The 14,415-nt window shown below is 33.9% G+C and overlaps 5 protein-coding genes across 7 annotated transcripts; 2 read left to right on the plus strand and 3 right to left on the minus strand.

Moving 5' to 3' along the window:
* Positions 1-7: 7 nt before the first annotated feature.
* Positions 8-2,765, minus strand: LOC108739621 (CXXC-type zinc finger protein 1). Its single transcript, XM_025973322.1, has 7 exons — positions 2,596-2,765; positions 2,396-2,541; positions 2,007-2,336; positions 1,670-1,920; positions 1,326-1,607; positions 819-1,042; positions 8-400 (listed from the first exon to the last, which is right to left on the minus strand). Exons 1-7 carry the CDS (start codon positions 2,617-2,619, stop codon positions 167-169), a joined length of 1,491 nt encoding a protein of 496 aa, XP_025829107.1. The 5' UTR covers positions 2,620-2,765; the 3' UTR covers positions 8-166.
* A 258-nt stretch (positions 2,766-3,023) lies between these two features.
* Positions 3,024-3,833, plus strand: LOC108739623 (transmembrane emp24 domain-containing protein 2-like). Its single transcript, XM_018473608.2, has 3 exons — positions 3,024-3,156; positions 3,215-3,499; positions 3,556-3,833. Exons 1-3 carry the CDS (start codon positions 3,024-3,026, stop codon positions 3,744-3,746), a joined length of 609 nt encoding a protein of 202 aa, XP_018329110.1. The 3' UTR covers positions 3,747-3,833.
* A 204-nt stretch (positions 3,834-4,037) lies between these two features.
* On the plus strand, positions 4,038-6,328 carry LOC108739617 (peptidylprolyl isomerase domain and WD repeat-containing protein 1). The gene is made up of 4 exons (XM_018473601.2): positions 4,038-4,535; positions 4,596-5,140; positions 5,216-5,495; positions 5,601-6,328. The coding sequence occupies exons 1-4, from the start codon at positions 4,232-4,234 to the stop codon at positions 6,323-6,325; spliced, it is 1,854 nt and encodes a 617-aa protein (XP_018329103.1). The 5' UTR covers positions 4,038-4,231; the 3' UTR covers positions 6,326-6,328.
* LOC108739619 (tRNA modification GTPase GTPBP3, mitochondrial) lies at positions 6,326-8,731 on the minus strand. Its single transcript, XM_018473603.1, has 2 exons — positions 8,091-8,731; positions 6,326-8,038 (listed from the first exon to the last, which is right to left on the minus strand). Exon 2 carries the CDS (start codon positions 7,861-7,863, stop codon positions 6,382-6,384), a length of 1,482 nt encoding a protein of 493 aa, XP_018329105.1. The 5' UTR covers positions 7,864-8,038; positions 8,091-8,731; the 3' UTR covers positions 6,326-6,381.
* Positions 8,732-8,823: 92 nt separating this feature from the next.
* On the minus strand, positions 8,824-12,892 carry LOC108739616 (eukaryotic translation initiation factor 3 subunit C). 3 transcript variants are annotated; one of them, XM_025973320.1, is made up of 15 exons: positions 12,742-12,892; positions 12,513-12,619; positions 12,321-12,453; positions 12,098-12,266; positions 11,926-12,044; positions 11,520-11,869; positions 11,203-11,465; positions 10,931-11,140; positions 10,718-10,871; positions 10,319-10,534; positions 10,119-10,259; positions 9,730-10,062; positions 9,441-9,644; positions 9,221-9,388; positions 8,909-8,998 (listed from the first exon to the last, which is right to left on the minus strand). In XM_025973320.1, the coding sequence occupies exons 2-15, from the start codon at positions 12,603-12,605 to the stop codon at positions 8,909-8,911; spliced, it is 2,643 nt and encodes an 880-aa protein (XP_025829105.1). In that variant the 5' UTR covers positions 12,606-12,619; positions 12,742-12,892. The 3 variants fall into 3 exon arrangements, with proteins under 3 accessions (XP_025829106.1, XP_025829105.1, XP_025829104.1); XM_025973319.1 differs by having other exon boundaries at positions 12,513-12,632; XM_025973321.1 differs by lacking the exon at positions 12,742-12,892 and having other exon boundaries at positions 8,824-8,998; positions 12,513-12,605.
* Positions 12,893-14,415: the final 1,523 nt, after the last annotated feature.

Here is a 14,415-nt window from a genome sequence, read left to right on the forward strand (position 1 = left end):
CGTTTTATACTATTTTCTTTATCTTCTTGATATAGAGTTTTTATTTGAAATAGGTAAACAAATAATCCCCCTTATCATTACATCTTTCTGTAAGGTGTTTGCCAAATAATAGTAATACCTCCCTTAACAATAGACGCTTCTGTCTCCACCTTTTTTTTATATAAATCTAAGATAAACGTTGTTTTACCCCTTTTCGAAATCGTTCGGCAATTTCCTTTTGCATAGCAGCTTGGTCTTGTTGACTAGCTTTTGTAATTTGTTCCATTACCTCATGATTATACGTTGAGTGCAACATAAGTGCCAATACTCCAGCTCTAGAAGCCATGGCATGTCTTATTTGACGTTCCTTATCTAATAATTCGTCCATCTTTAACCACTGTCGTACTCTTTCCAGATCAATCTAAATGATAAAAATTAAAACCTGTGAATAAATCTGTATTATAATAGTCATCGCATTACTAAAACTAATCAAATTCAACCACCTACTGTTAATCGTGAAATAGAAAAGAAATCAGTCTATTTAAATTGAGAACTTAGCTATCACGTAATTAATAAATTAAATAATACCCATTGCTTTTTGTTTTGTTTATGTTTGTGTTTTAATAATAATTAGTTTATGTATGTTATTAATTAAATAATAATAGTATAAGTACTATTATTAGTATTATGTGCCAGTCCTGCAAATAGGTAATTTATTACATCCTGCAGGGTACAGTTTGCTAAAATGAGTATTTTTGTATACTTATTCTTGACATCAGCATGAACTTCATGTAAACTGGTTCAAACAAATAAATAAATAGAACGATCGAATACCGCACCTCAGCTCGTCTTAATTTTTCCCAAACGTAATGTTTAGTGCAGGACTTCTTTGGAGCTCGGCAGAATTCGCCTGTTGGGGAGAAGACGTTAGTCACCAAAGGACAGCCACATACTTCGTTTTCATTCACTTTTGGATCTTTACAATGTTCAGGACATAAAACTCTTAATCTTTTGCAATAAGTTCTGTTTGATGGATTAAAGAAGTCGCAGAACATGTTATTTCCTAAAAAAAAAAGTTAATAACATCGTTAGCTTAGTTTCATAATTATATATAAAAGAAATTATGAATGCTGTCAGCATTTCTTATGCTGAAGTGTATGATGTGTTGCATACCTATTTACAAACAATTTCTTTAAATTTAATTTTTTAAACAATTTTTAACACAAAGAAAGCGATTAAACAAATTGTTCACAAATTTCAACCACTCAAAGCACTGAACTAACAGTTTCGAGCTCACAGTGACTGGTAGATAGGGGAAGATCTAGTATTCTTACAACAAAAATTACCTTCAATTTTTGTTTTAAATATGGACCCAAACGTTGCCTGTGATTCATATTTATTAAAACACTTTTCCATGTGCTTAATGGCTGTTTTTGAGTGAATCTCGTGACCACAAGTAATACAGTATGTTGAAATCTCGGTGTCATCGTCATTGTCTGTCTCTTGGTTTGGAACAATACTAGCATTTTTTGCTCTGTCTATGATAAGGTCCAATTCCCCATGGCGTTTATCTAATTCTTGTAAAATTTGCCTTACTTCAAGCTGCTGCTTTCTCACTTGGTCAAGAGCTATAAAAAAAAGAAATCTCTTTTGTTTCTTTCCTTATTACCAAAAAGTGACGTCTATGCACCTTTAATATTTTTTTCTTCAGCAATACAAGGGCTGAGGGCCCATTCTTGTATTCTTTGCGGTAACACTTGACAAATACGATTGGTTGCGAGACGAATTCCGCAGACGTCTGAACAATATTTGGAGCCATAGCGTGCACTATTGCTACATCCAGGGCCATAACACTGTCGGGGGTAGTCTGTCATTAAATGGGTTGCTGTATTGGGTTCATTATCTGAGGTGGAATCCCTCCTTTTGCGACGATTATGGCTCCTACATAAAAAATTAATTTAGCATTTTATCAATACATCAATAATAAACAGTTTGTATTTTTCCTTTCATACAAGTGTATTGCTCACCCCCCATAATTAACACAAATACGTTGCTTGCAACGTTCTTTTTGTCTACTGTGTTTAAATTTCCTTGTACAAACATCACACCGACCACAATCTTCTGTTCTGTAGCATCCCATACAATCTCCACATTTCTTCTTTTTCTTGTCTATCTTATTTTCACTACGATCCTTCCGTTTTCGGGATCTATGTTCCTCCTTATCAGTATAGTTATCCTCACGTTTGGTCTTCCACCGTGTAATGAGTGTAGGATCTTCTTCATGACATCTTATGCAAACATATTGCTTTATTAGCTTGGCTTCTTTCTCAGAAATGGCTATACAATCTCCGTGATACCTGTTGAAATGGAATAAATAAATCGTCACCAGTCATTTCGAATAAAAAGGATTGAATACCATTCTTCACAAGCATCACATGCTATCATGAATCTGGAACTATCAGAAGATCTGCAAAGACAATAAGCCTGTCCATCCTGCTTGAGAAGAGTATCAATTTTTGACTGACGTTCAGGTAAGCTAAATTGTTTTACAATTTCTTCATGCTAGAACGAATTAAAATTTTATAACCTTAACGCTTTTTTATAAACTAACCTTACAGATATGTCTCGTCTCCTGGCCATATTAAACACAACACTAATAATTAACACTAACGTAATTCTTTTACTATAAACTTCCAGTGCAAGAAAAACAAATTTAATAAGAACTTTAATGGAACTTATTTTTTACATGTCCTGCCATTTTATTTATTGTTGTCATTGTTGTATATGTACTCTATGTATCATTTTTTTAGTAAGTCTATGGTAAGATTTGTTGATATAATCTATAGTTGTTGACTCATAACCATAGACCGCCACCATAGATTACCCTTTGTATCTTCGACCATATATATATGGTCGAAGCTTTGTATATCTATTATCTATGACCTAACTGCAGCTATAGATAAACCATTATCTATGGATAAACCACATCTGCCAAAGTCATTCACAAAAAGGTTTACGTGGCTAATCTTTATTTTATATTAAAAATGTATGGCAATTTGTTAATTGTATTGTTTGCATATTCTTCGATAATAAATAGTGTTTCGTGTTATTATATAACAGTTGATGCAGATGCTGAAGAATGTTTCTTTGATAAAGTTGAAAGTGGCACAAAAATGAGTAGGTTATGAAGTATTTCTCAAATAATTAAAGTAATTTCTCATTTTTTCGTTATAAGGTCTCACGTTTGAAATAGCTGAAGGAGGCTTCTTAGATATAGACGTTCGTATAGTGGGTCCTGATGGTAAAGTGATATATCAAGGTGAAAGAGAATCTTCTGGCAAATACACATTTGCTGCACATGCAAATGGTATTTACACATATTGCTTTTCAAATAAAATGTCCACAATGACCCCTAAAGTGGTCATGTTTAACATGCAAATTGGAGAATCAGCTAAACATGAAGAAAATCAAGGAGAAGAAAGCAGTACAAAATTAGAAGACATGATACGGGAATTAAGTGGTAATTTCTTAGTCAGCTTTCTTTTAGTAATTTCTCTATTATACAATGTTTCTTAGGTGCCTTAACTGGTGTTAAACAAGAACAGGAATACATGCAGTTGAGAGATCGAATTCATAGGAGCATTAATGAAAGTACAAATTCTAGAGTTGTAATGTGGTCATTCTTTGAGGCTGTTATACTAGTTGCAATGACTTTTGGTCAAATTTATTACCTTAAGAGATTTTTTGAAGTCAGGAGGGTGGTATAGGCTTTTTTTATCAAAACATTTATTACTTCTTGCTTGTTATGTGAAAGAAACATTTTTAATAAACATTTACAACAGGAAAGAAATTAAGATGAATTGTTAGTGATAAGCAGTGATGTTAGGAGGAATGTCAGGAAAGGTATCTGCAGTAATGTTTGAATATAAATAAAGGTTTTTATTATATTCTAAAATTACGAGATAATGTATTTTTAATAATTACTTTTTACCGAGTAACATTACTGAGCACACCCTTAATATATCTGTGGTTAATGTTATTTGCTATTATCTGTTGGTATGTATATATATCTATTGTGGTTATAATCTATGGTTATTGTTAATTTAAAATAACCTACAAATTGTAAAATAAAAATAATAAAAACAAAACTAAAAGTATTGTTTGTTTGTTGTTATTATGCACTAGAAATTAACTACCGTATTCCTTTGTTTTATATTAGTTTTAATTATTGAAGTTACAGAAGTTAAAACAAATGAGTGAAGAAAAACAAAAACGTATTCTTGAATCTGAAGATGAAAACGGTGGCACTGTGGGATCGTCTTCTGTAAAACTTTTGACAAAAAAGAGGAAAGTGTTGCCTTATGAAGACCTTTATTTGGAGAATCTGCCCTCTGCAGAAGCCTATGAGAAGAGTTATATGCACAGAGACGTAGTCATTCATTGTGTAGTTGCTGCCACGAATTTTATTATAACAGCAAGTTGTGATGGACACATAAAGTTTTGGAAAAAAGTTGAGAGAGGAATCGAATTTGTCAAGCATTTTAGAAGTCATTTGGGTAAACATATCGGATTTTCCGAGTAGAAGTGAAAAATATTTAACCAGAGATTATTTTCAGGACCTATTACTAGCTTATCAGCTAACTGTAATGGAACATTGCTATGTTCAGCATCATCCGATAGATCAGTGAAAATTTTTGATATACTTAATTTTGATATGATTAATATGATGTATATGAATTTTGTGCCAGGTGTTGTGGAATGGATACATGGTGGTGGTGATGCAATTCAAACATTGGCTGTAGCAGATGCTGAATCTTCACACATATACATTTATGATGGAAGGGGTACCCAGGATTCACCACTTAAAATATTAGACAAAATGCATATGAACACTGTCATACTTATTAAGTACAATCCCCCAATGGATACAACAATTTCAGTGGACAAAAAGGGCATGTTAGAATACTGGAGTGGACTTAAAGTTGACTTTACCATTCCAAGGTGTGTGTCCTTTGAATCAAAACTGGATACACATTTATTTGAATTTGTTAAGAACAAGACTGTTCCAACAAGTCTTGCATTCTCTCCAGATGGATTAAAATTCGCCACTACCTCATTAGATAGAAGAATAAGAGTTTTTAATTTCCTGACAGGCAAAATGGTAAAATTACAAGTTAATTCTTGTTTTATGGTTTAAATAGAGATCAGAGAAGAAAATAATTACTTGTTTTTCCAGTTGCGAATCTTTGATGAATCCCTACCCCGCTTTACGGAATTGCAGCAAAGCAAACAACTCTTGCCAAATATGGAATTTGGTCGCAGAATGGCTGTAGAACGAGATTTAGAAAAGACCGACTCATTTCACTTGGCTAACGTTATATTTGATAAAAGTGGTTATTTTATATTATATGCCACAATGTTGGGTATTAAGCTGGTTAACATCCATACCAACACTTGCGTAAAAATAATCGGAAAACAGGAAAACTTCAGAATTCTACACATTGCACTTTATCAAGGTAAATATACATTTCTGAGGGCAAACTGATATTATTAAGAGTTACCCATACTAGAGATAAAAGAGTGCGATACAATATAATTATGCATTATTCATTCAAATACAGGTTCTGCAAAACGTTCGAAGGCTACTGTGACATTTGAAATGGAAGCATCAGAAAACCCTACGCTGGAAGCTATTCAGCCGGACCCTACTATTGTCTGCACAGCTTACAAGAAGTCTCGTTTTTATCTCTTTAGTAGACATGAACCTGATGAGTCTGGTTCGACGGGATTGTCAGAGGAGAGAGACGTATTCAACGAAAAACCTAGTAAAGAGGAAACGATGGCTGCTATGGAAAATCCACAACAACAACGACTTTTCGATAGCGCTGTTATACACACAGTCTTTGGAGACATTCACCTTAAGCTTTTCTCCAAAGATTGTCCAAAGGCTGTCGAAAATTTTTGCGTTCATAGTAAAAACGGTTACTATAACGGTCACATTTTTCATCGTGTAATTAAAGGATTTATGGTACAAACAGGGGATCCAACAGGGAACGGAACAGGAGGCGAAAGCATATGGGGAGGGGACTTTGAAGACGAATTTGTTTCACATTTAAGACACGACAGGCCATACACTGTCAGCATGGCTAATGCGGGTCCTAACACGAACGGTTCACAATTTTTTATTACGTTAGCTCCCACCCCTTGGCTTGATAACAAACACACTGTGTTCGGTAGGGTAGTTAAAGGGATGGAAGTAATACAAAATATCGGTAACGTTCGGACTAATCCTAAAACCGATAAACCTTATGACGACATACGAATAGTTTCTATAAGTGTGAAGTAATACCATTATAAAATTGTAGATTAATTATTATTATATTTATTTACACATAATTATAATTATTTCCCTATACAAAAATCTTTAAATATTATGTCTAATATTTGCTCATTTGTCACACGTCCAGTTAATTGACCGAGATGATAAACTGCTTGCCTTAAGTTTTCTGCGAAAAGTACTACGTGTGCAGTATTAATTTCTTCTTCGAAATTTTCGAGAAATGTTAAACAGTCAGTTAAGTGTTTCCTATGTCGGATATGTGTCATGCTGGGATGTTCTTTATTTGGATTTAAACATAAAGAACGTAGCTTCTCTGTTAGTTTATTTGTCACCGCGGAAAATCCGTCTTTATCTTTACATGATACTAGTAAGCAGTTTTCTTTGTCAAGCAGATCACTCATTCTGTCTTTTCTTTTATGAATCAAGTCGATTTTATTAAGGATGATTATAGTTTCTTTACTATGACTGTGCTTTATCTTAAACTCATTAATTCTATCAATGTACTCTTTAACTGTTTTACAGCCACTGTTTAAAAGTTTTTCAATGTCTACCATGTAAATCAATAGGTCTGCTTGGTTAATTTGAAAAATTGCTCTCTGTATTCCTTCTTGTTCCACAATGTCTTTAGTTTCAGAACGAAGACCTGCTGTGTCTGTTAAGATTACTGGATAGCCATTTATGTCAACATTAATTTCAATTACATCCCTAGTTGTTCCTTCAATAGGAGTTACTATGGATGCTGGTTTTTTACAAAGGATATTAAAAAAGCTACTTTTTCCAGCATTTGTCTCTCCAATGATTACTGCTTTCACTCCATTTCGTAAACGTTCTCCTTTACACCCATCTTCCAAATGTCTGCTAATTTCTGCCTTCAATTTTCTTATATCAGCAAAAATGTTCTGGAGAATTTGTTCATCAAATTCCTCTGTTTCCTCAAAATCTATATGGGCTTCCACATGAGCTAGGCTTTTAATTAATATATCTCTCCAACTGTTGTACATATTACTTAAAATGCCTTCACTTTGTAAGTATGCTTGTTTTCTCTGGAATTCTGTTTCTGCAGCTATTAAATCGGCCAATCCTTCTACTTCTGTTAAATCAAGTTTTCCATTTAGAAAAGCTCTTTTTGTAAATTCACCTGCTTCTGCAGGTCTTAATCCGGTACATTGGAGAGCACTCAAGACCGAATTTACAACTGCATGACCCCCATGTACTTGAAATTCACACGAATTTTCTCCAGTAAAGCTTTTTGGACCAGGGAACCATAAGACTAGTGCTTTATCTAATATCTCCTTATCAATGGGATTAACAATTTCTCGTAGTACAGCAGTTCTTGGTCTGGGTAAACATTGTGCAGCTGTTAGTTTTTTCAAAGCGGTGCCTGCTTCAGGACCGGACACCCTAATAACTGCCACACCACATTTCCCTTGACCAGAAGAGAGTGCAAAAATAGTATTTCTTCGTTTAAATGTATAACTCGAAAGTGTTGTCAATAAAACCTGCCTGAAATTGTTTTGCCGAATAGAGGAATTAAGAAAAAGCATATTTAAAGTAAGTGGCAGTAATACTTAACCATCACAACTGGTTACAACCTCCTGTTGATAAAATTCTTAAAATCTTAGCTCATTTACAAAGATAACCAGGGAGCAGGGAGAACAGTGTTATTAATGTCGATAATAATGGGGTTAATTTTGGAAACATACAGACAAGAAAGAGCAACTACAAATTGTTAAAAATACATTTCTTTAATAATAAAACAACATTTTCATACCTGCAAAACAATGGTTTGTTTTTTATTTATGCACATAAATGTGAGGTTAGGAAAAAAGCAATCTTGCCCATTCAAAATTTATTTATATTTTACAATTGTTTATAAAGAAACGGAGATTTTTAAGTGAACAGGATGTCCTTTCACTCAATACTTAAACTGTCTTGCCCATCTACAAAAGCATAAAATATCTTCAAAAAGTTTCTCCGCATCTCATATCTTATGCTAATCAAGTCTCGAATAGTAGACAAGTTATTTAAATTAATCATCGTTTGATCAACGATAACTCTTTTAAAAAGTTCAAAAGCAGATCCTACAAACGATGCCAAACTATTTAAAAATGCCGCAAAGTTTTTAGAAAGTCGAATAACTTTTTGAGACATGTCTGTCTTTATATAATCAAAAGTTTCCGTCTCGTAATTATATACGACTAGGTCATCATTATAAGATTCTTCTCTTGTCTAGAAAAAAGTTAAAACGATTAAACTTTATATAACTTAAATTACTGATAACTTACCTGAACTAAAATAAAACCAATAAATAGTAAAGTAAAACTTACAAGACGTACCACTTTCATTTATTCCATTAAGCGCTAATTAAGTATGAGCCGAGTAACTAATGAGAAGCAAATAAAAAACGCTATTGTTACATTGTTTTACTTGCTGCCCACATAAGATTAAAGTCGTAATTATTGTAGGATAAAGTCGATCAATTCTTTTTAGCAATAAAGATATAATATTGTTTTTTGCTTGTATTTATTTATAGGAAATTTATGTAAGAGTTACAAAAACTGTCTCTTACTCCAAGCAATTTTTTCGAAGTTAATAGTCTCTTCTGTTGTCACGCCTCTGTCGATTCCAATTCTCGTTGGTGCCTGCCCTGTAGTTCTGCCTCTCGTTACGGAATACCCCCTGAAATTTGTTATGAATAATTAATGAAAAATAACAAGTAATATAAACTATTATGGAATTGTAGTATCTATAAATTACACAGTAAAACTGTTTCTGTAAGGGCCTGTACCCGTTGGTTTTGAAATAAATTAATAATTAGGGAGTGAAGCTTTTTTTCTTTAATTAACGTCGATCCATTTATAGTTATTCTTTTATTTTTTATCACTAATACTAAAAATCGACCTGGTTGGCGCTCCTAAGGAAGAAGTTTCCTTGCTTCGTCTCCAGTATGCGCTCGTTAGAGTCCACGAAATTGTTAACTTTATCGGCCAATTGTAGAGCCAACGATTGGAGACGTGACGGTTCACTCCTGTGCATAACAACAGTTTGGGATGGATCGTCTAAAGATGCCTAAAATAACAACTTTATTTTTCTTTCGGCCTTTTAAATATTTAAAATTTACCATTAGTTCTTCGTTAATAATCATTTTCGAAATAGTAGAATGAACAACTGCTTTACTTAATTCGAACATCTCAGCCAATGTTGTCATCGAAATCGAGTCGTATACGTGAGAGTACGTGAACAGGTATGTTCGCAACGTTTCTTCTTTTATAAGGCGTGTCAACATTGAACGGACAGCATCTGCTTGATAAAATAAGTCCCAAACCTTTTACAATACAAAAGAAACCATTATTGTTACAGTGATAACGAAGAGTAAAAAGCAAACATATTATTTTAATTACTATATACACCTTTGCGTTCATTTTTTCGTTAATTATGTAGTTGTTGCAAGCGGCCCAGTGTCCGTTTCGCATGGCTTTGGCGGCAGCTACTACATGTTCACGCATACTTTCCGGGGGGCCTACTAAACTTTGGCGTTCGGAACTGCGCAATTGTTGGTAGAAAGTTTTCGAAATCATGCGTCTGCGAGCGTCGAACTCGTGCGCTGCCATATACGGGATCTCTATCAGCATGGCAGATACCAAATAGACACATTCGAGCAACTCCAAATTTATATGCATATGAAATGGCATTTGACGTTGCTTCTCAATCTTTTCTTGTTCCTTACTACGCTCGTTTTGACGCTGAAAGAATAACTTAATAGGCAACGCCAAGTGTTATGACGTATAAATTACTTTACCTGTGGAAGAAGACCTTGTGCCAATAGTTCTTTGGGTTTTCCGGTCATCATCAAATCAACTAAACAGTTGTGGGCATCTTTGATGTTAGCATGCCGAAAAGCACAAAGACCAAGATGAGCCATCATTCTGTTGTACAAAATCTGAAAATAAACTCGGACTTGGACTGATTATAACTTAGAGTGAAGTTGATTTCACCTACCTGTGTGCTCGGATCGGAATGTTGAATATTTTCTTGCAAATGAGACATGAGTACCAAGTCTCTGGCTTGGAACCAGTTGTCATGTAAAGCGTGATGATAAATGTGAGATAAGATAGCGCGAGTTCTTAATCGATCTGTTGCGTCTTTTGCGTAGATATACTTGCATAATTTGTCCATTTCGTCAACAGATGTGACTTCAGTTGCTGGTAATTCGCCCTAAACGAGTAATAAATATAAATATGGGAAACGCATAGAATAACTTTAAATAAATAAATCTAAATAAAATACAGTACAACAATTTCCCCCACAAGTATACCTGCAGGTGGGCTAGTTACTTACTCCTTTCAATGTTCAAATTAAATTTACTCCCATAAAAAACTAAATAATGGTAAAACTTACAGCTTTTTTTTGAAGAACTCGTGGATCAAACTTGTAATAAAGATGTTCTATTTTACGTAAATAAATGCGACACAACTCCGTGGGCGTCCCATATCTTTCTAAATAATTCTGCACTTTGCATATTATTGCAGATACCTTTGACTCGTCCTTTAATCTAGAATAAAAACATGTTCTAATAAGCATCACAATTTTATCAGAATAATACTTCTACACCTTTCGATATATTCGTTGCTATGAGGATCACATTCTTTCAGCAACTTAATGAATTCGTCATCCAAACGTTCCAGAGATGTTAACACGCATCCTCTAATCCTGAACGGGGGCTCTTCGAGACTCTCTGTGTCCTCAGTGACGCTGTCGGAAATAAATATGTTCGGATTTGCCTCTAGCATGTCTAGCATCTCAGCAATTCTTTCTAACAACCTATAGAAACATAGAAGCGTTGGATCTACAGTGAAATTTAATTCAGATAATTAATTAATTACTTAGTCCAATATTCTGGTTTCATTGCATCAGAAACTTTTGGATTGTAATCAAAAATTGCCGAAATTATAGCGAATTTAATTTTGATGGCTACAGCAGGGCCCAGTTGGTGTTGATCAGCTACTGTTTGGAGTTCGTGTAAAAGTTCGATTTGCTCACGCCTGTCTGTTCTCTTCTTGCCTCTGGCGGCAATAATTTCGCTTAATTTCTTAATTACAAGAGAAGTATTAATTTCAGCATCTTTGGCGAACATTTTCGGCTTCTCCTAAAACACAAAGAAAACATCAAAATAATGAAAAACACAGAAATAAAAACATACACTTGGTATTGCCATTCCTCCCTTAACAGTCTCCCATTCTCCTTCGCCATCTTCTTCATCTTCTTTTCTTATTTTACGTTTGTCACGATCCTTTCTCTCTTTTTTACGTTCCTCCTTTTTGCGTTCTTTCTCTTCATCGTCGTCTTTATCTGTTGCTTTTTTTAAAAACCTCTCCCTCATGCTTGTAAACTTTTCTTCGTCTTCAGATGAATCAGAACTTGAATCTGAGTCTGATGGCCAATCATCCGAGTCAGAAGAGGAGTTTCCTTCATCTGTAGGTTTGGAACGTTCGGAGGGACGCTGGCTTATCTTAATAGGTTGTTCCGTGTCTGAATCAATTTCCGGCTCACCTAGTAAAATATCGATAATAATAACAGATATTAAACGAAAAATGCGCAAATATTACGTTTATCTTCTTCTTCTTCATCGTCAGGCAAATCGGGATTTTCACGGAATTTGGCAATATCTTGGTCAAATTCCTTCAAATATTTCCTTAACTTTTGACGAATAGATGATAACGATTTACTGTTAAAAATAACAAAATGTAGTCCATGCACATTTCAATGTTCAGTACTTACCTATTGTTTTTACTCATGTTTTTCCTTCCTTCACGATCCTCCCATACCTCAGTAATAAAGTCCTCAAGTTCCACTAAACAACGAGTGTAAAATCTGGGAGTCTGTCCATTTTCTTCCTTCTGAACAACTGGTAATGCCTTCACATAAGCTCTTTGTAATTCTTCAAAACCTAAAAATTTAAATTATAAACCAATTTTCCCTAATTTTATGTGCCATTATTTACTTGTCAACATGCTACTCATATCCTTAATCTTTTTATAGTTTCTGATTTGCTTTATTAAATTTGTAAGTTCTTCATAACGTTTCTCTTTCGTTGAACGTACAACTCGTTTAACTTCCTCCTCTTCATCACTGAACTAAAATTTATATTACTAATGATTTGAAAAAGTAGCTTACGCATGTTACAATTACATACTGTATAGACAGGAACTGTGGGACGTTGTACGACCTCCTCTTCTGTTGAACTGTCCGAATCAGAGTCCGAACCAGTAGCAAAAAATCGACTCATTATGAATAGTTATACTAAAGTCATAGACTAAAGTAATGAAAAAAAAGCAGTACATTATCATGTGTTACTTACATTTTTAGGTTAAATGTAACGATATAGAAGAAGTACTACATACATACATATTTTAATCACTTACTTTAAATAGTAGCAGCAAATAAGAAGTAGGGAACACTAACAATTCAAACAGTATACACACTTTGAATCAGTTTAGTTAATATTCAATATTTTCTTAAAAATTCACCCTTGATTTCTGTTAATGACAACCACAACCTATTATCTATGACCACAACTGAATTTGTCTATGAACTGAAAATAAAGTAAAATAGATATAGATGAACACCATAGATATGACAACCAACAGCAGTATATCAACTTCCCTATATAACTATTTATGATAACATCAGAGGGCAGTAAAAAATTAAACTTATTTTTCTTTTTTCCTTGAAAAATAAGCATTCACAAACATTTTACCTTGCACATTTGTAATTCACAAACGATTTCCTATCCACTGAGTACCCGGAGTCTATTTTACAATTAATTAAAAAATAATTGCCTGTATGTTGGGTTGTCTATAAATGTATTGCAAATTGTAATTTAATTATTTGTTGTAAAAAGAAAAATATAAATTAGCATCCCTAAACTGCGTCTACATGGAAAAAAACATAATTTAAAGCTGATAATGTATCGGTCTACTTCAATGAAACAAGAATTAGAATTTAATTATTGTGTTGGTTTTAAATTGTCCTGGCGCCTTCACCAAAATTTTCAACGATTGTCACCGAAAGTCAAATTTGATCTTTTTTGTATGCGAATAAAATCGTGCAGAAAATCAATAAATTAAGTAACTTTCAACAAAATATACTTAGCAAGAGAATATCGATGATTTTTGGTAGCTACCATTTTATAGTTACGTACATGGAATTAAAAATTCCGTTGTTGATTAGATTAGTTTGTAGTGCAGAAAATAAAGTAGATACGCTAAGGTGGATGAAACAAACGTTAATATGAAATTCCATAATGAAAAAATGTTGCAGATAATAATGTGAAGATGCCTAAAAGGATTAGCTTTAAATTTATGGACGATGATGTATATAAAGTTTACGTATAAAAGGCTGGAAGTGTTGAAAATTTCTGCATTTTTGCAAGCTCAATTGCTTCTTTTATCATTGAAACGTTAATTCCGCCCTTTTCAACACAAATAACCTTTATCGTCTTTGTGGATGGGAAGCAAGGCGTGAAAACGTTTTTCGCGCACATTCGCGAAAAAGTCCGACCTCTCTAGGCCCGTCGCGTTTGACTTAATGGAAAAACAGTACAAACCCAGTGACGGAGAAAGGGCGCATGGCAAGGGGCCTAACACCTTTAATTCAAAAATTCGCAAAATTGACAACGTTACACCTAGGGTTGCTACCCGTGCTTTATTGTACTCTATTTCGACTGTGCGTACGTTATACTTTACAAGACACATAAAGTACGCAAAAATACTTTATTTAAGGCCTTGAGTAAACATCGTAATTTTGTAAGCGATTATTCGAAGTTCAGAGCACCTTTATATCAATAATATTGCACAGAAAAATGACAAGCCATATTTACGGAACAACGTGATTTCCCAAATCTGTTCAAGGTAGTGTCACTTTTGCTGTCCGTTCCGGCCACTTCAGCATTTACAGAAAGAGTATTCTCTGTTATGAACGCAAAGTGGCGGGACGACAGGAATAAAGCTTCATTAAAACTAATTAAAAATGAACTTTTAGTTTACTTAAATCTTTGTTTGCCATGTTTAGAGGCTATTAATGTATTTAAGAGCGAC

This window comes from Agrilus planipennis, unplaced genomic scaffold (assembly GCF_000699045.2).
Source record: "Agrilus planipennis isolate EAB-ADULT unplaced genomic scaffold, Apla_2.0 scaffold162, whole genome shotgun sequence".
NCBI lineage: Eukaryota > Metazoa > Arthropoda > Insecta > Coleoptera > Buprestidae > Agrilus > Agrilus planipennis.